At 41.6% G+C, this 19,777-nt stretch overlaps 1 protein-coding gene across 8 annotated transcripts in view; it reads left to right on the top strand.

The window, feature by feature from the left end:
* Positions 1-19,777, top strand: part of rims2 (regulating synaptic membrane exocytosis 2) — a 922,071-nt gene that overhangs the window by 726,074 nt on the left and 176,220 nt on the right. For all 8 annotated transcript variants that reach the window (XM_033018897.1, XM_033018898.1, XM_033018899.1 and 5 more), the window contains 2 exons: positions 6,038-6,210; positions 7,596-8,021. In XM_033018897.1, coding sequence (XP_032874788.1) covers positions 6,038-6,210; positions 7,596-8,021 — 599 coding nt within the window. The remainder of the gene's footprint in view (positions 1-6,037; positions 6,211-7,595; positions 8,022-19,777) is intronic.

Below are 19,777 nucleotides of genomic sequence, written 5' to 3'. Positions count from 1 at the left end.
CAAGTTTCACTGTTTTAGATCAAGGCTGATCAAGGTGTGATGCAAGAAATACTTCATCACACAGCTGAATTGCTATTCCTCTGAGAGGCAGGAGGGAAGTAATTTAATGTAAAGACCTCAGCATCTAATCTGTTCTTGTACCTCTTGCAATTACGTGTCTTGTTCAGTCATGGTTGTAATGGGTGATGAACCATAGGATAATGATGGTGAGGGATCTGATGAAAGTTAGGACATTGAACTGCAGATGTAATTTGTTGGACTATATTGTAGGATGTGGTCATTGCCTGGCACTTGTCTGGCACAAATGTTATTCTGAACATCTAAACTTTGATCTGGTATATTGATTTTGAGATTACGTGATCTGGCCTGTCTGTTGTATGGTTTTATTGTTTGGCGCATATGTAATCTAGCGACACAGGTTTGCAAAGATGGCATCTGCTGCTGTCATGCCCACCTTCACTCTCCATTAAACCTGATCATAGTAAAAGGGAGGTATCTGAGATCTATGGTGAAAAAATAAATAAGGAGAAGTTCTTGAAAGACTATCTATACTTAACAGAAGGTACACCACCAAAACTTAATAGGATGCATCCTAGAGGAATGTGAAGAAATATATTGCAGATACAGAGCTCGGTCATCACAGAGTTGCTGCAAGAGGAATGGAGAATAATAAATGTTCTACCCCTTTTTGCAAGGGGAAGAAAAAAATATAGAAACTACTGCCCAGTCAATTTAGTTTAAATATCTGGGAAGCTTTTAAAATCAGGGATGTGGAATAAAACTAACAGTCACCTGGCCTTGAATGGTTGAATTAGTGGATGTCCGCACAGACTTGCAGAGAGAATGAATGAGGACATTGCAACTGATATCACATATTTGGGTTTCCAACAGGCGTTTGTTGAAGTACCTTGTCAAATTTTCAGTATTGCTTTTCAACAAGCTGAAGAAATTATTTGTATATAAATTTATTCCTCCCTACTTATGCCTCTTTCTTTCCATCTATTTCATTACTTTTCTTTCTCATTTTCTCTTTTCCTTTTTTTAAAATCAAATCCCTCAGTGAACACATCGTACTTCTAATCTTAATGGATTTCTTGGTGCGTAACCTTCCTTGATGGGCACTGGTCATCTTCCTCATAAGGGAAGCATTCTCTCAGCAACTCTGTATGTAAACCTTTCATCATTTTAAAGTTCTCTGCCACGTTATTTGTTTTGTTTTTTCAAGCAAGTTGGCAAGTTGGCATTTTATGGCTTAGAGTAAGTGTGGCACGGTGGCGCAATGGTAGAGTTGCTGCCTTACTGCGAATGCAGCTCTGGAGACCCAGATTTGATCCCGACTACAGGTGCTGTCTGTACGGAGTTTGTACATTCTCTCCGTGACCTGCGTGGGTTTTCTCTGAGATCTTCGGTTTCCTCCCACACACCAAAAACGTAAAGGTAAATTGGCTTGATAAATATAAAAATTGCCCCTAGTGTGTGTAGGACAGTGTTAATGTTCAAGAAGGAACTGCAGATACTGGCCTCCTTCATGGCCAGAGTGAGCATCACCGGAAATTGGAGGAGCAGCAACTCATATTCCGCTTGGGCAGTCTGCTCCCCAGCGGCTTTTTGACTTTAATTTCCGGTAGCCCTTGCTGTCTCCTCCCCTTCCCAGCTCTTCCTCAGCCCTCTGGCTCCTCCTCTTCCTTTCTTCTTCCCGCCCCCCCCCCCCCCCACCCTGCATCAGTCTGAGGAAGGGTTCCTGCCTGAAACGTTGCCTATTTCCTTTGCTCCATAGATGCTGCCGCACCCGCTGAGTTTCTCCAGCTCTTTTGTCTACCAAGGACAGTGTTGATATGTGAGGATCACTGGTCAGCGTGGACGCGGTGGGCTGAAGGGCCTGTTTCTGCACTATATCTCTAAACTAAAGTATCATTTTCTGTATCTGGCACTATTTGTTCATGTCAAAATCAGAATATCTTTTTTCAGTTAAAATTTCTTATACGTGCTACATAACCTCATTTCTCCATACTTTCTGCTCTACAAACATTTGGGGGCTCTCAATTCTTTTAACTTCTACTGCTTGTGTACCACCAGTTGCTTTGGCATAAAATGACTTGCAGTCCTTTTATGCAACATCAGAAGGAGTAGAAAACCTTACACATACACAGAAATTGTCACGTGAAACATGACAATATGGATGCAAAACCAAGAAGGGAAAGTTTAGAATGGCCACTAAAGGACTAATCATTAGTCCACCTTTGACGATTGAGTTAGTAACTGCCATGGAATTAGGAAATTAAAGTGACATTTATGGACAGAGCTAATTGAAACCATGGCTAATGTATCAGATCATTGTCCTGAAATTCTGCAACATCCAGTTACGGAATAACTAAAATGAGGAAAAGACTTCATGACAATTCCCTTCAACGATGACAGAGTTGAGTGATTAATTACAGATTAGAAAGATGAAGCATTTACGACAACATGGATGATTGTTGGTCCATGGACAAGCTAGATGCAGGAAAAATGTTCAAGCTAGATGGACAAGCTAGATGCAGGAAAATTGTTCCCAATGTTGGGCGAGTCCAGAACCAGGGGCCACAGTCTTAAAATAAAGGGGAGGTCATTTAAGACTGAGGTGAGAAAAAGACTTTTTCACCCAGAGAGTTGTGAATTTATGGAATTCCCTGCCACAGAGGGCAGTGGAGGCCAAATCACTGGATGGATTTAAGAGAGAGTTAAATAGATAGAGCCCTAGGGGCTAGTGGAGTCAAGCGGTATGGGGAGAAGGCAGGCACGGGTTATTGATGGGGGACGATCAGCCATGATCACAATGAATGGCAGTGCTGGCTTGAAGGGCCTATTTTCTATGTTTCTATGATTAATCTCGACATATCTTGAACTCAACACCATTACAGTATGCAGTCTTTTGCTAATTCAATTCCATCCAGATGTGGTCAGTTTGGTTTTATGTGACATGATCTGATGACACCCAAGTTGTTTTGTAGATTGTTTATGAGGAACTACACTTCCCCCAATTACTAGATTATTGTTAACACAGGTCTCAGCAAACATCTTGCCATTTTCATTCATTTTCCCGACTCCATGCTTTCGCATTACTGACTCATATCCCTCGTTTTGGCCTCCAACCTTAGCGTTGAAGTCACTCATCAGGATAATGTGGTCTCTGAGCCTCCAATACTACCAAGTCGGGAAGTTCCAGCTATCATAGAACCTGCCTTTAACTCATCCTCTGCATCATTGATGAGTGCATAAAATGGATTATGTGGGCTTTGAAGGTTGGGGAGATGAGGCGAGAGCTGATGGGTTCCCATGCCGTTAGAGCCTTTCTAGCATCCTTCATCATCATGATGGCCACTCCCTCTCTATGATTCTTCTTCCTGTACGGAGTAGATAATGGACTGCCCGCTGACCAATTTGATCTCCCCTGACTGTGTCCATCTTGTTTCAGCCAAGCCCAGGACTAAGAGATTATAGTGCACCATTTTGTTGGCAATTGTGGCAACCTTACCAGCCTGGAACATGGTTTGAAAGTTCCAAGTCCCCACAAGGATTGATTATTTGACGTCAGAAGGTGTGTCAGCTTCCCAGCGCCTTTGCGGGTTTGGCTGGTAAGCGCCATGTTCCCCATCGCTGGGGCACCTTCTTCAACCAAGTGTGTCATTTGGTTTTCATTCATCAAAGTTTCTGTAACTCACACTTTTTTTCAGGGTGGGGTAGTTAACCCCACGCCCAACCCTCAACCTGGAGGACTAGGGACAACTTTGTCTGCCTCCTCACCCGAGACCTGTCCGGTTTGGATGAACCTGCCAGGGATATGAAACCCCATCCGCCATAGCTCTCAGGATCACTGGAGTACACACGCCTCTCCTCCACGTCAAGGTTGCAGTTCAGGAGAGGAAAATAAATGAAGTGCTTTGAAGGAATGTTGACAAGTTTCTTGAATGTTGAATGTCCATTCATATAGGCTAATGGTTCCCAAAGTGGGCAGTCCTGCCATCTTGGGGGGACTGTGGGTTTACCTAGGGGGGCACTAAGAGACAAGGGGGAGGGGGGGAGGGAGGGGGGGGGTGCCAGAGGTGGGCGGGACATTGGGCAAGAGAGGTGTCAGTATGCCCTTGACATGTCTACAGGGTGATTGTTCTGCCAATGACCAGTTGCGCTCCACTGACCTTCTCTCCAAAACCACACACTGTTTTGCAAAATAGTATTTCTTACACATTTTCAAAGCTGGAAAATGTGTATCACTTCATCAAACCCATCCAGCACGTTGACACTTTACTGACCAGTGAAGTAGTTACTACTGTAAATGTGGTATCTAAGACTCTTGCTAAATGACTATCAGACTATGAAATGTTGCTACCACTGGATCAAGTTCAGCAATTTTACTAAATTAATTTTACTAAAATGTTGTAATTGGATTTTGAATAAATATGTAATTAATTGTTACTGTATTTAATTTTATTATGTTATTACCTTCCTTAATGGTTCGTGCAAAACGTTATTCTGAATAATGTTTTTTATAGAGCTCTAAAAAGTTTGGGAAGCACTCATCTAAACAGATGCAGAGTTACAATTATGATGCTGGGTTTTACCATGTAAACGATGGAAGATTTTGTGAAGTGAGAGTAGATGAGACAATCAATGCACATGATTTAGCTTCTGACCAAAGCGGATCCACTGAAATTTCTAATTCATAGTGAACTTCAATGTGTGGATGATCAAGGGGTCAGTTATGGCATTTCCACTAAATGTCCAGAATGAATGCATAGATTATCCATGAATAGTCACCGCCTGGCTGTTGTGTAATGCAAACATATATTGATACATTAGTTTGGTGCAAGTGTAACCAAATTTTACTGTATTGATCAAGCCTGCTTCATTATTTGAGTGACAAAACATAGCTCAGGAAAAATCAGCAAACATACTAAATTCTGATCTTTTCATAGAAGGAAAATAGATTGTGAACATTGACCCTGTCCTGACAAGTTTTATCATTCTCTTGGCCTTCAATTTATTGGTCAGAAGAAGGGTCTCGACCCGAAATGTCACCTATTCCTTTTCTTCAGAGATGCTGTCTTACATGCTGAGTTACTCCAGCTTTTTGTGTCTATCTTCGGTTTAAACCAGCATCTGCAGTTTCTTCCTACACTATTGGCTTTCATTGTTTTCTTCATGCTGACTCGATTCCAGCAAGGAGAAAATTATTTCCTTGATTATGACTAACTTTATTTTAACTTGGGCTTCTGTGGCTATCTTGGGCTAAATGCTGACTTAATGTTTCTGGCTACACAAGGGCAGGAAACTGCATTCCTTATATTCCAGGTTTTAATTAAACTTGGAGCTGTGGCCTAGTGCGACATAAACTGAGTATTAGTGAGCAAATTAATGGTAAGTTAAACAACTGGAGATAGTATATTCCCTTACTTTGCTGATGATATGGAGAAGACTGATGGCTTTGATTTGTCCTGCATTAGGTGGACTGGGCTTGTGTATTCTATTGGGTAGATGACATTGTGTTGCTATACCAGAAACATTTGGCATGTCTGGGGCACCTTTCTTAAGCATTACATCTGGGGTGTTGGGGGGCCCCATGGTCTTCAGCCATATTCTGATATATTGTGTAGTGCGTCAAATTAACGCTTTTGGCTGTGATGATGGCACTTTAGAAGCAATCAGTTACTTGATACTTCTCATTATAGATAGAAGGAAACACTTAAGTTTGGTGTCAAATTTCATGGATCGTGTTGTTCACATTAAGGTCAGATGGATGCCCTTTCATCCAAGCCTTGGATTTCCCTCATCTATTAAAATAAGACTCAATATTATTATCAGCATGATATAAAAATACAAATCTTTAGAGGAACATATGAATGCAAATGAGAACATCCAGTCAAGGATTCAATTTATACTTGCAACCATAGTTCTTCTTTAAGTAGTCTTTTCATCAAATAATTAAATTTTGGAATAAGTAACAGTGTTATCTTTGATGAGTTAAAATGATTAAAACATTGATATAATTTCATTTTAATAGCATCGGTTGGGACGGGACACTCATCGAGGGTCAGATAATATCTCCAACAAATCATCCGACAGCGATGTCAGTGATGTGTCTGCCGTTTCAAGGACAAGTAGTGCTTCACGAATGAGCAGCACAAGTTACATGTCTGTGCAGTCTGAGCATCCTCGAACAACCAGGAAGATCAGGTGAGGCCCAGTGATGGTTTTATCTTCCACAGAACATTGTTCTATCAATCCATTTCAGATTTAAACCATGTAATTAGTGAAGGGCTTTCACTCATACCCCGTAAAATAATTTTGTATTTAGAATGTTGCTTCAGCTTACAAACAGTATCACTTCAAACTTTCAAAGACCTCAGAATTATAACATTATTTATAAGCTTTGAGGTAAACAATGTTGCCTTCTTCCAGCATCTTGTTGTGATGGCCTTTGTTGTGATGAGCTGAAACTCTTTAGATTATACCGGCTATTCAGAGCAATTTACCCATTTATACAGCAGTAAAACTGGAATTTCCACAGAGGCACAATTAAAGAGAAAGAGTGATGATGGGAAGAGTTTTTTATTTTTTCTTCTGAAGGAACAGATTGTGTTTTTTCTGGGATGGAACAAATAAATCAACAGAATGCAAAGGCATTCAGTTCAGTAACAGATTAGTCCTTAAGCACAGAAGTAGTGCCTTGTTAAACCTGTTATACCCATCCTCTACTGTTGTTCATGGCCACAATACATATCAATAGAAGTGTTAGAAAGTAATGCAAAACATCTCTTCAATTCTTCACATTCCACAATGCCAGGGAAGAATTTACAATTCAAAAGCTATTTCTTAACTGAAGTACTTGCTGTGATCAGTCTTTTCAAGGTTCCCTGAACACCCCCAAATTAACTGTTGCCATTAGCCTTATTAGGTTGTTTTTTTTAGTTAGTTAAATATTGCTGTATTCTTAGTTCCTTAATAATGTCTTTCAACCACATATTACAAAATAAGACATGGATTCAAGATATTTTAAAGGTCAGAGCAGAATTAGAAATTAAAGGTTAATGGGATTTTCATTCTCATTATGAATTGTTGCTTTCATAAAAATACAGATCTGTTTCCTTTTATAATAAGATTGTGATCTGCTCCATCAGACCACAGCCTGTCGTATATACTGATGAATTTGAAAGTTTGTGTTAAGCATCAACATTTTAAATCGTTAATGAAAAACCAAGACTGCCAGTCAATAGCTGGTATATATTTTGTATTGGTGTGTATAACTATAATTATTATTGTTGAAATACAAAGTTATTCAAAAATATTGTAATGGTATTTATGTAATATTTTTCGTTTGTTTTCTAGTTAAATTTAGTATAGAAATATATATAGAAATTGGTGACCTAATTTCAGAATTATTCTCAACTTCTTGTGATTTTATGCTTGACATTGTTACTTTATTGCATAGTTTGATCATTTGTTTCATTTCAGTTTTTTTCCTCCATTTGGATATCTTTCATTCCTTTTAATGTAACTAATTTCACCCTTTTCTCCTTTCTGTTTTGCATGCCTCCATTATTTTGTGTTTTGATCTTCAGGCGGTCAAAAGCATTAGAGGAGAAGAAAGAGGGAGGGGAAGAAGGAGAGGAGGGTGAGGCAGAATTGGAGGCCGAGGTAGAGGAGGAAGAGGATATAAAGAAAGACGGGGAGGTGGATGATCTGCTCCTCAATGAGAAAAAAGAGGATAATGAGGAATTGGGGCTAGAAAAAGGAAAGGAAGAGCAAGAGGGATATGGGCAAGAGGAATGTGGGCAAGAGGAATGTGGGCAAGAGGAATGTGGGCAAGAGGAATGTGGGCAAGAGGAATGTGAGGACGATAAATATGAACAAGAGGAATGTGAGCAAGAGAAATGTGAGGAGGAGAAATATGTAGAGGATGAGGAGGATGAGGGGGAGGAAGAGACAGAGAAGATACAAAGGAAAAAAGAGGATTTGCAAAGACGATACTCTGAAAATGATGTCAGGTAAACTTAACTAATCCCAATGTAGTTGGTTTACATAGTCTTAGAGTTGACTATAGCAAATCCCCATCCAAACCCTGTACCCGCATCGCCCTCCTCTGTGTGGACTCAAGCAATTATTTTCTATTTGTGTGACAATTAGTTATTTAATGTGGCATCAAACAATCTCTCCTGTTTGTGTCCCTTTTGACATATTGTACTATTTGCTGATGGTCACATGCAGCAGTTTATCTTGATTGGACAGACAAATGTATATGTTACTAATGATGTGCAAGGACATTTAGGAACATTTTGAAAAATCATGCTGTTGAATTACTTTTACTAAAGATTGTAGACAGTTCAGAGACTACTTTTACAAAACCATTCTTTTTATGTAACATTCAGAAATGTCCTCTTATTTCACCGCCATCGTTTCCCACTACCTAATATCAGAATTCTAGACTAATAGAATAACTTAAAATGGCAGGAATGGCCACAGAGCACAGATAACTAGATGATTGACTTTGGAAAGTAACTAATCAAGGTGACAACAAAGTATCATCATCATCATCATCAAAGGTCCAAATTGCTTGTGGGAATTTCCTTCCAGCTGCCTTGATCATTGTAAGCTGATTTAATATTGATAATGAATGTGTCTTTTTAACCAAACAAATGTGTTACACCAAGAGAAAAGATTGGTGTCCCTGCTTCCTGCGTCACTAAATTCTGACACTTGTTCGATCACAGTTTGCTGAATCCCAGTCCTGTCTACACTATTAATGAAAACAACTAGAACAAGATGTTTTCCCACAAGGGCAGAAGTGAAATTTGAAGGCAAGTCACTGCCTGTGCTTCTGTCATGCACTCTCTCAAAGGCAGTTTAGGTGGACCTGGCAGAGATGACTAGGTAGATGACTATCCTTTGGCTGTTATTAACAAGGGATACTAAACAGATACATATGTTGTCTATCTGGTGGCAGTAATGACCATGCAATACACTGTTGTGAGCATATCAGCTTCCTTTTGCTGCTTTTAAAATGCCATAATACATGATGTTGTATGTTGGTGTTAGGTGGTGCACTGTCTGAAAGGTTGTAGGAAGCATCATTGAAAAGTTCTTTCATAGGGGAAGCACAGGCACAATAATTAACTCAAAAACTCTAAGCTAGGCAAGGCAAGGCAAGGCAAGGCAAGGCAAGGCAACTTTATTTATATAGCACATTTCATACACGAGGCAGACTCAAAGTGCTTCACATAAAAACATGTCATACAATAAAATGAAATAATAAAATGAAATAAAATAGAAGAATTAAAAGAAAAGAAAAGCAAAATTAAAAATGCATTATAAAAATTGCAAAATTTAAAAGTGCAATATAGTTAAGATTTAGCTGAAAGCTAAAGTAAACATAAGTTTTCAGTCTTGCTTTAAAAGTGGTCAAAGTTGAGGCAAGTCTTAAATCTTCAGGAAGTTTATTCCAGCTTTTTGTTGCATAGTAACTAAATCCTGCTTTCCCATGTTTTGTATTTACTCGGGGAATCACTAACAGATTGGTTTCAGAAGATCTTAGCGGTCTAGAAGGCTTATATAGTGGAAGCATGTCAGTGATATACTTTGGTCCTAAACCATGTAGTGATTTATAGGTGAGCAGCAGGATTTTGAAATCAATTCTCTGACATACAGGGAGCCAATGTAAGGATTTAAGAATTGGTGTAATGTGTTCAAATTTTTTGGTCTCTGTTAGAACTCTAGCAACAGCGTTCTGAACAAGCTGTAGTTGCCTGACAGTTTTTTTCGGAAGACCTGCAAGGAGACCATTACAATAATCTAGCCTACTAGTAATAAAGGCATGTACAAGTTTTTCTAAGTCTTGAGCTGACATGAGTACTCTTAATCTTGCTATGTTTTTGAGGTGATAGTAGGCCGATTTTGTTACTGATTTGATGTGGCTGTCGAAATGTAAATCTGAATCCATAATAACCCCAAGATTTCTGGCTTTGTTTGAAGTTTTCCGGGACAGAGAGTGAAGGTGTTGGGTTACTTTAAGCCTTTCTTTTTTAGCACCAAAAACAATTATCTCCGTTTTGTCCTTATTTAGTTGGAGGAAATTTTGGCACATCCCGTCTTTGACTTGCTCAATGCACTGGCACAGCAGATCTATGGGGCGATAGTCATTTGGTGATAGCGCTACATAGATTTGAGTGTCATCGGCATAGCAGTGGTGGTCAATATTATTATTTGGCATGATTTGCCCTAGTGGGAGCATGTAGATGTTGAATAAAGAGGGCCCTAAGATCGAACCTTGCGGTACTCCACACGTCACGTTGGTTGGTTCTGATACAAAGTCGCCAATGGAAACAAAATAGTTCCTATCTTGTAGATATGACCTGAACCTACTTAAGACTGTGCCTGAAAGCCCCACCCATTTTTCCAACCTGTCCAAAAGTATTGAGTGATCAACAGTGTTGAATGCAGCACTGAGGTCTAATGGCATTAATATTGAAACTTTGCCAGAGTCTGTGTTAAGACGGATGTCGTTTACAACTTTAATAAGGGCGGTCTCGGTGCTATGAAGAGGTCGAAATCCTGACTGGAAGTTGTCGTAGCAGCCAGTTGAAGCCAGGAAGTGATTAAGTTGCTGGAGGATAACTTTCTCAATGATTTTACTTATGAAAGATAGGTTTGATATTGGTCTATAGTTGTTAATAATAGAGGCATCTAGGCTCCGCTTTTTTAAAAGAGGTTTAATAACTGCAGTTTTCAAGGCTTTTGGGAAATTGCCTGATTGAAGAGAGCTGTGAGAAGCTAGAGTCAAGAGAGAGAGACAAGAGTGTTTTATTGTGTTATGTCCCAGATAGACCAATTAAATTCTTACTTGCTGCAGCACAACATAATATGTCAACAATATAATCTGTAAACAATATAAACACTGTAAATAAACGAGAGAGAAAAAAAGTTCAGTGTGTATATACACACATACAGATACACACACACATACAAAAAACAAACAAATAGTAGTGCAATAATAACAATGATAGTCTATTGTAGTTCAGAGCTATTTGAGGTTGTAGTGTTTAATAGCCTGATGGCTGTAGGGTCAAAGCTGTTCCTGAACCTGGATGTTACAGTTTTCAGGCTCCTGTACCTTCTTCCCGATGGCAGGAGTGAAATGAGTGAATGGCCAGGGTGGTGTGAGTCTCTGATGGTGCTGGCAGCCTTTTTGAGGCAGCGACTCCAGTAAATCCCTTCGATGGTGGGTTCCTGGAGATGATGGTTCCAAGGAACTTAAATGACTCTACAGATGTGACTGTGGTGTTGTCGATGGTGAGTGGGGTGAGTTGAGGGGGAACTCTCATAAAGTCTACAATCAATTTCACTGTCTTAAGAGCATTGAGCTCTAGGTTGTTGCGATGGCACCAGGACGCCAGATGTGACACTTCCTGTCTGTTGGCAGATTCCTCCCCATCCTGGATCAGTCCAATCAGGGTTGTGTCATCCACAAACTTGAAAAGCTGGACAGACGAGTCAGTGGAGGTGCAGTCGTTGGTGTAGAGGAGAGGAGAGAGTACGCAGCCTTGCGTTGCTCCTATGCTCCTATGAGTGTTTGCGGGTCCGAGATGTGCTTTCCCAGCCTCACATGCTGCTTCCTGTCTGTCAGGAAGTTGGTGATCCACTGACAGAGGGGTTCAGGCAAAGTCAACTTGGAAAGTTCGGAGTGTAGTAGCTCTGGCACAATGGTGTTGAATGCAGAGCTAAAATCCACAAACAAAATCCTTGCATAGGTCCCCTGGCAGTCTAGGTGCTGGAGGATGAAGTGCAGGCCCAGGTTGACTGCGTCATCCACTGATCTATTGGCCCGATATGCAAACTGCAGGGAGTCCAGCAATGGGTTTGTGATATTTTTCAGCTTGGCCAGCACAAGCCTTTCAAGGGTCTTCATTACTATAGAGGTCAGTGCGACAGGCCTGTAGTAATTACAATCTGTAATCCTTGACTTTTTTGCTACTGGAACAATAGTGGAGACTTTGAAGCAGGCAGGGACAGTACAGGTTTGCAGGGACCGATTGAAAATGTCTACTGGTGCCAGTTGTTCGGCACAAAGCTGGAGGGGGAAACATTGTCCGGTCCTGGAAATTTCCGGATTTTCTGTCTCCTGAAAAGCTTTTCCACCTCCTCAATTGCTATTGTTAGTGATGGAGAAGTGGCCAGACTGATGTTGGGCAGCAAGGAGGGGGTGGGTAGTGTACGAGGGCCCAGTCTTTACAGACTGGAGTCAGGCTCTAAGTAGGTGTGAAGTGGTGATTGGGGAGGAGTGGGTGGGGAAGGGAGGGAAAGGGTACCGGGGTTATGTTTCTGTCCATCGAACCTGCAGTGGAACTCGTTCAGGTCGTTGGTCAGCTGACGATTGTCCAAGGAGCGTTGGATTTTCCTCCTCTTGTAGCTCGTGATTTCTTGCAAGCCCTTCTACACTGAAGAAGAGTCATTATCTGAGAACTTGCTCTTCAACTTCTCAGAATACCTTTCCTTGGAGCTCTGATTCCTCTTCTCAGCTTGTACTTGGCCTGCCTATAGAGGTCTGCATCCCCGCTCCTGTAGGCCTCCTCTTTAGACTGGCGGAGATGTCTGAGCTGCTGTAAACCAAGGCTTCTCATTGTTGAACCTGATCCAGGTCCTAGTGGGAATGCAGCTGTCCTCACATAAGCTGACATATAATGTCACAGTGTCTATATATTGATCGAGGCTTGGAGTTGCTTCCCTGAATACATTCTAATCAGTGCAGTCAAAGCAGGACTGTAGGTTTTCAATGCCCTCGCTTGACCACTTTTTCATTGTTCTGACCACAGGCTTGACAGATTTTAGCTTCTGCCTGTAGGTCGGAATAAGGTGAACTAAACAATGATCCGAGAGTCCCTGATCAGTTTCAATCCGTTCCCAGCCGCAAGGGGAACAGTGATATGCATTCTAGATTGTAGTATAACAATGATCGAGTGTTCCCTCCCCTCTGGTGGGGCAGGTAACGTGATGTCTGTATTTTGGAAGCTCTCGCCTGTGGTTAGCCTTGTTAAAATCCCCCAAAACAATGACCATGGAGTCTGGGAAGTCGCTCTCTATGCAGGCTTGGGGGCGTGGATGTAAACTCCAGCGAAAATAAAAGAGGTAAATTCCCTCGGAGAATAAAAGCGTTTGCAATTTATTTTTTAAAAAGAGTAAAATAAAAAGGTAGTAAAATAAACAATAGATATATATTTTTTAAATGCTGGAAACAGTCAATTGGTCAGGATTTAGTTTAGTTTAGAGATACAGTGCAGAAACAGGCCCTTCAACCCACCGGGTCCATGCTGGCCAGTGATCCCCGCACATTAACACTATCCTACACCCACTAGGGACAATTTTTACATTTAACAAGCCAATTAACCTACAAACCTGCACGTCTTTGGAGTGTGGTATGAAACCGAAGATCTCGGAGAAAACCCACGCAGGTCACGGGGAGAACGTGCAAACTCCGTACAGACAGCACCCGTAGTCAGGATCGAACCCAGGTCTCCAGCGCTCTGATCTGACCTCTTGTTCTCATTCCTGAATGCTGCCTGACCGACTGGGCTTTGCCAGCACTTACTATTTTTGTTTTTAATTTACAGCATTTACATTTTGTTTTTGATTTTCTATGGCACTATTTGAAGTAGTTTACCTCTATGTGGTGGGTAGGAAATGAAAGAGACAATAGCTGTCCATGACGGCAGCTCAGCACCCAGAGTAATCAAACCTCCTGCCTACCCCATAATGAGTTATTGCACCATTGAAAGCATAAAGAATATTGGAAATGATTCTAGGTATTTATCTACTGGAGATCTCCAGAACAAAGACTAAGACCAAGAGGATAGTTTAGTTTAGGTTAGTATAGAGATATAGCATAGTAACTGGCCCTTTGGCCCACCGAGTCCATGCCGTCCAGCGATTGCCTGTTCTATCCTGCACACTAGGGACAAATTACAGAAGCCAATTGACCCACAAACCTACACGTCTTTGGAACGTGGGAGGAAACTGGAGAATTTGGAGAAACCCCATGTGGTCACAGAGAGAACTTACAAACTCCGTACAGACAGCAATTGTAGTAAGGATCGAACTCGGTAGATCATTACATTACATTTTATCATTGAGGGTGATGCATTTACAAATATGAAAAGTGGTCACCTTTTAGATCAGAGATCACCATGTCATCATATTGTGCAATAGAATTTCCACCCCCCAAAAAACTTAAAGTAACGTTGCACTGTACCTCCAGCAGACATATTTATTAGGTGCCATTGAATAACATTGGTGCCACTGAATGGACATTGTAGGTGCAATAGTTTTGAAAATCTATTCAAAACAAAATGTATAATTGATTTATTTTCTTCTTTGAGGAATTGGATAATTGCCTGTTTTTTCACTGTGAGCAACAAATTGGTTAAGGGGTCAGGAGAGAAAATGCCTGAAAATGTGGTTACAAAATTTGTGATAAAAAAGAAAAAACATTCACAATACTTCTTTTATAATGATATGTTAAAATATATGTTGCAGCCAATAATCTAAATGTCAAAGCTAATTAATTTTGGTATTAAGTATGTATTGTGCAATGTATGCCAATGAGAACTGAGAAATTCCCAGTTTCCTTGCTACAACGGTTTATAATGTTTTCACTCGAATATGGAAAAACATTTTGCCCCCAATGAATTAATCAACTCTGGGTGTAAATTGCTCATTTTTGAGTTTTGCCATATTGCTTTAGACTGTTATGTAACTATATATTTTTTAAAAGCCATATCAATTAAAATAATCTATCATCACCAGGGAATAATTGCACAGATTGGAATCTTCTGACATAGAAGAGACATGATTGAATTAATTAAAATTATGAATGGGAGTGGATGTGTAAAATGTAACCAGTTCTATTTCATCCACCTCATAGAGTATATTAAGCAGAGACTGTTCACAATTATTAGAAAGTGAATCAGCAGGTTAATGATGCATATATCTAAGATGCTTCCTAAAATAAACTAGATTAATCTGTGAGTGCATAGAGAATTCAAAGTTGTTCTGAAAGGTTGAGATGAGAGAAAATAAATCAAATGAGACTTGCATCAGATATAAACACCAGTACAGACTTGTTGGGCAGAACGGGATTTCCCTGTACAGTATATTCCATATTGTTTTAGGTACGTATTACTTCATTTTTAATGAGTTTGTAATCCTTAAGTTTATTTCAATATCAAAGTTACTGAAGACAGCAATAACAAGCTCTAGATAGGAACACTGAGGGTTAGCTTTAATACTGTTCACTATTTACAGTTTATTTTTAATCTGGTGTAAGACTTGTACAAGTTTGTGCTTTTATCTTATTATCATGACTTCAATGTCCAGTGAGCACTAACTGCATTTTAGTAATATCACAGGTTCAGTTCTGTGAGTGCTTACTATATGTGAGGTCAGGCACACAGGACCTATGTGTGCAAAGGACACTTTGGTGGAAAAAATTAAGGGGGCAGATTATTATCTCAATGGGTTAGGTTAGGCAAGGGGGAGGTGCAGCGAGACCTGGGCGTCCTTGTACACCAGTCACTGAAAGTTTGTGTACCTTCGCTTTTCCAGCATCTATAGTTCCTTCTTAAACACTGAAAGTTGGCGTGCAGGACAGCAGGCAGTGAAGAAAGCTAATGGAATGTTGGCCTTCATAACAAGAGGATTTCAGTATAGGAGTAAAGAGGTTCTTCTGCAGTTGTATAGGGCTCTGGTGAGACCACATCTAGAGTATTGTGTACAGTTTTGGTCTCCTAATTTGAGGAAGGACATCCTTGTGATTGAGGCAGTGCAGCGTAGGTTCACGAGATTGATCCCTGGGATGGCAGGACTGTCATGAGGAAAGATTGAAAAGACTGGGCTTGTATTCACTGGAGTTTAGAAGGATGAGGGGGATCTTATAGAAACATATAAAATTATAAAAGGACTGGACAAGCGAGATGCAGGAAACATGTTCTCAATGTTGGGCGAGTCCAGAACCAGGGGCCACAGTCATAGAATAAAGGGGAGGTCATTTAAGACTGAGGTGAGAAAAAACTTTTTCACCCAGAGAGTTGTGAATTTATGGAATTCCCTGCCACAGAGGGCAGTGGAGGCCAAATCACTGGATGGATTTATGAGAGAGTTAGATAGAACTCTAGGGGCTAGTGGAGCCATTGGATATGGCGAGAAGGCAGGCACGGGTTATTGATAGGGGACGATCAGCCATGATCACAATGAATGGCAGTGCTGGCTCGTGGGGCCGAATGGCCTCCTCCTGCACCTATTGGGGGCGCTGTCCTGTGTATGGCTGCCCAGCCAGCAGCTGTCCGTCTTTTCATCTCTTTTTTTTATTTTTAGTTAGTTAAAGTGTTTTTGTTTCTGGAGTTCTAGACTTTTTTATGTGGGGGGTGGGGGGGGGGGGGAAGGGGGAAACTACCTTTCAGGATCCCTACCTGGTCGGAGAGGCAGTCCCTACCTGGTAGCAGTCCCAGGGTCCCTACCTGGTCGCAGTTTCGACCCGTCCTCGCGGCCTACCAGCGGGCCTGGAGCGGCGTTTCCTGTCAGGGACCGCCCAGAACCACGGCAGCGGCACAGCGCTGGAGCGCTAACGCGGAGCGGAGCGGGCGATGCCTTGCCCGGGTCGCCGCGCTGGAGCTCCGGTGAGCTGAAGACCGCCGAGAAAAACATCGCGGAGCTGCGGGACTGTGGAGCGGCCGGCCGCGGGCAGCGGCGCTGTACTTTAAATCGGGAGCCTGGGATCTCTCGATGAGATCGCCAGTAGTGGAGCTCCAACCGGCGCGGCCCTGTTGGCTTCGGAAACATAGAAACATAGAAATTAGGTGCAGGAGTAGGCCATTTGGCCCTTCAAGCCTGCACCGCCATTCAATATGATCATGGCTGATCATCCAACTCAGTATCCCGTACCTGCCTTCTCTCCATACCCTCTGATCCCCTTAGCCACAAGGGCCACATCTAACTCCCTCTTAAATATAGCCAATGAACTGGCCTCGACTACCCTCTGTGGCAGAGAGTTCCAGAGATTCACCACTCTCTGTGTGAAAAAAGTTCTTCTCATTTCGGTTTTAAAGGATTTCCCCCTTATCCTTAAGCTGTGACCCCTTGTCCTGGACTTCCCCAACATCGGGAGCAATCTTCCTGCATCTAGCCTGTCCAACCCCTTAAGAATTTTGTAAGTTTCTATATGATCCCCTCGCAATCTCCTAAATTCTAGAGAGTATAAACCAAGAAACCGGGCCTCCAGTACGGAAGCGGCCGTTCCAGGTGTCCCAGCCGCTGTGAGGATTCTCCCGACGTCGGAGCACCATCACCCGGCGAGAACGGCCTGGAACATTGGGTCTCTGTGGAGGCAACTGTGGAGGCCTCAATAGGCCCGACTGTGGGTGAACTGGGGTTGGGGACTGCACATTGTGCCTTCCCTCATAATGGGAACCATTGTGGGGGGATGTTCTTTATGTTTAAATCTCTTATTAATGTTATGTCTGTATTCTTTCTTTATGTGCTGCATTGGCAAGAAGCATTTCACTACACCTAGGTGTGTGTGACCATTAAATAACCATTTGAACTTTGAACTTTGATTTTCTATGCTTCTATGAGTGGCAAGCACACCAACCATTGTCTATACCTCACTGCTCGCTGGTCATCCCATCTTCATTACAGTGAGTGATTTGAACAATGAGATGTCCTGAGTAAATAAAACTTTTCATTGCCAATGTATATAACGTGAACTTTCACCAAACATGTTTTTTTCCATCAGATCACCTGATACCATTGTAACCACTTCTGCCAGCAAGCAGATGTGTCTGAAAACATACTGAGTTTGAAACCTCAAACTCAAACTATAATCATTTCTATAAGGCTTGGCAAACGTTAATGATCTTACAAAGAATGTTGATTTCCTTGCTTCACCTAAGCTAAACTCCTGGTCAATCACCTATAGATCTGTATGTGATTTGGTGCTTAAAATTTCCCGTAACTAGAACATGTTGAGAGCGATGGGGTGGGGAGAGACGGATAGGACAGGTTGGGCTATTCCACCTGATAATGGCTAAGTGTTTCCTTGTTTACTTGCATGGTGTGAGCTGGATTGTTGAGGCAAGTTTGTCAGGCCTGTCGTAAAATCAGTTTTGCCTGAGAATTTATGTCATCAGCTGTTGTTTGATGTTACGGACATGCTTCCTATTGCTATGAACAGAAAGCTAGTGTAAACAAAAATAATTCACAGTGAATTATGGCAAAGAAATATGAATTTTATTTATGTTATTTAACGGACAATGACAATTTACGATAAGTGTGAATCTGAGATCTTATCCTTAATGTATTTTACTCAGGGAAAGCTGAGGAAATAGAAACATAGAAACATAGAAAGTAGGTGCGAGAGTAGACCACCAGGTCCGTCGAGCCCGCACCGCCATTCGCTCATGGCTGAACACTAAACAGACACACTTACCCACAAACAGTAGACACAAGACACAGAACACAAGACACTACCCTCCCCTTTATACCGCTATCACCCCTCTCCACCCCAAGAACCTCGTGATCTCCTGGGGGAGGCAAAAAAACGGATAAAAACCCAGGTCCAATTCGGGAAAAAAATCCGGGAAATCCGGGAAATTCCTCTCCGACCCCAATCCAGGCGATCGACACTTGTCCAGGAGATCACTCAGGTCTTACTATACTAACCATACCTAGGTCCATATCCCTGCCCTCTCCCCGTAGCCCCTTATCCCCTTGGCAACTAAAAAACCATCTATTTTAGTCTTAAATATATTTAAAGTTTCTGCTTCCACTGCTCCCTGGGGCAGTGAATTCCATAAATTAACCACCCTCTGGGTGAAGAAGTTCTTCCTCATCTCAGTTTTAAAAGAGCCCCCCCTTATTCTGCAACTATGTCCTCTAGTTCTAGTTTCCCCGATCATTGGGAACATCCTCGGTGCATCCACCCGATCAAGGCCCCTCACGATCTTATATGTTTCAATGAGATCGCCTCTCATTCTTCTAAACTCCAAAGAGTAGAGTTCCAGCCTACTTAACCTTTCCTCATATGTCAATCCCCTCATTGCAGGAATTAATCTTGTAAACCTTCGCTGCACTGCCTCCAGGGCTAGTACATCCTTTCTTAAGTATGGACCCCAGAACTGTACACAGTATTCCAAATGTGGTCTCACTAATACTGTGTACAGCTGCAGCAAGACCTCCGTGTTTTTATACTCAATCCCCCTAGCAATAAAGGCCAAAACTCCATTGGCCTTCCTGATTGCTTGCTGCACCTGCATACTAACTTTTAGTGATTCATGTACTAATACCCCTAGATCCCTTTGCGTTGCATTACAACGCAGCTCCTCCTCATTTAGAAAATAACTTGCCCTATCATTTTTTTTCCCATATATAAGAAATATAAGATTGCTATCAAGCAGTTGCATGTTAAAAGAACCACCGGCAGATATTGTTAATTTGTTTCTACTTAATCAGGTTGCACTGCAAAAGCAAATCCTAAAGGACTTGCAGATGATGGAAATCTGAGCCAAACTAGAAAATTGTATAAAACAATGAGAGACCAGGAAACCTTTCTTTTGACTGGTTTATCTTGTGTGCACAGAGTAACGATACAATAAAAGAGTCTGCATTCCCTGTGAACAAGCTTCCATTGCTGAGACAATGGTGGGTGGGGGTCGGCAAGAGCCCTCAGTGACCCAAGTGGTAAAAAACAATTCAAAAGTCAACC

This window comes from Amblyraja radiata, chromosome 4 (assembly GCF_010909765.2).
Source record: "Amblyraja radiata isolate CabotCenter1 chromosome 4, sAmbRad1.1.pri, whole genome shotgun sequence".
NCBI lineage: Eukaryota > Metazoa > Chordata > Chondrichthyes > Rajiformes > Rajidae > Amblyraja > Amblyraja radiata.
The sequence above is the reverse complement of the archived record's forward strand: the minus strand, read 5'-3'. Positions and strand labels throughout refer to the sequence as shown.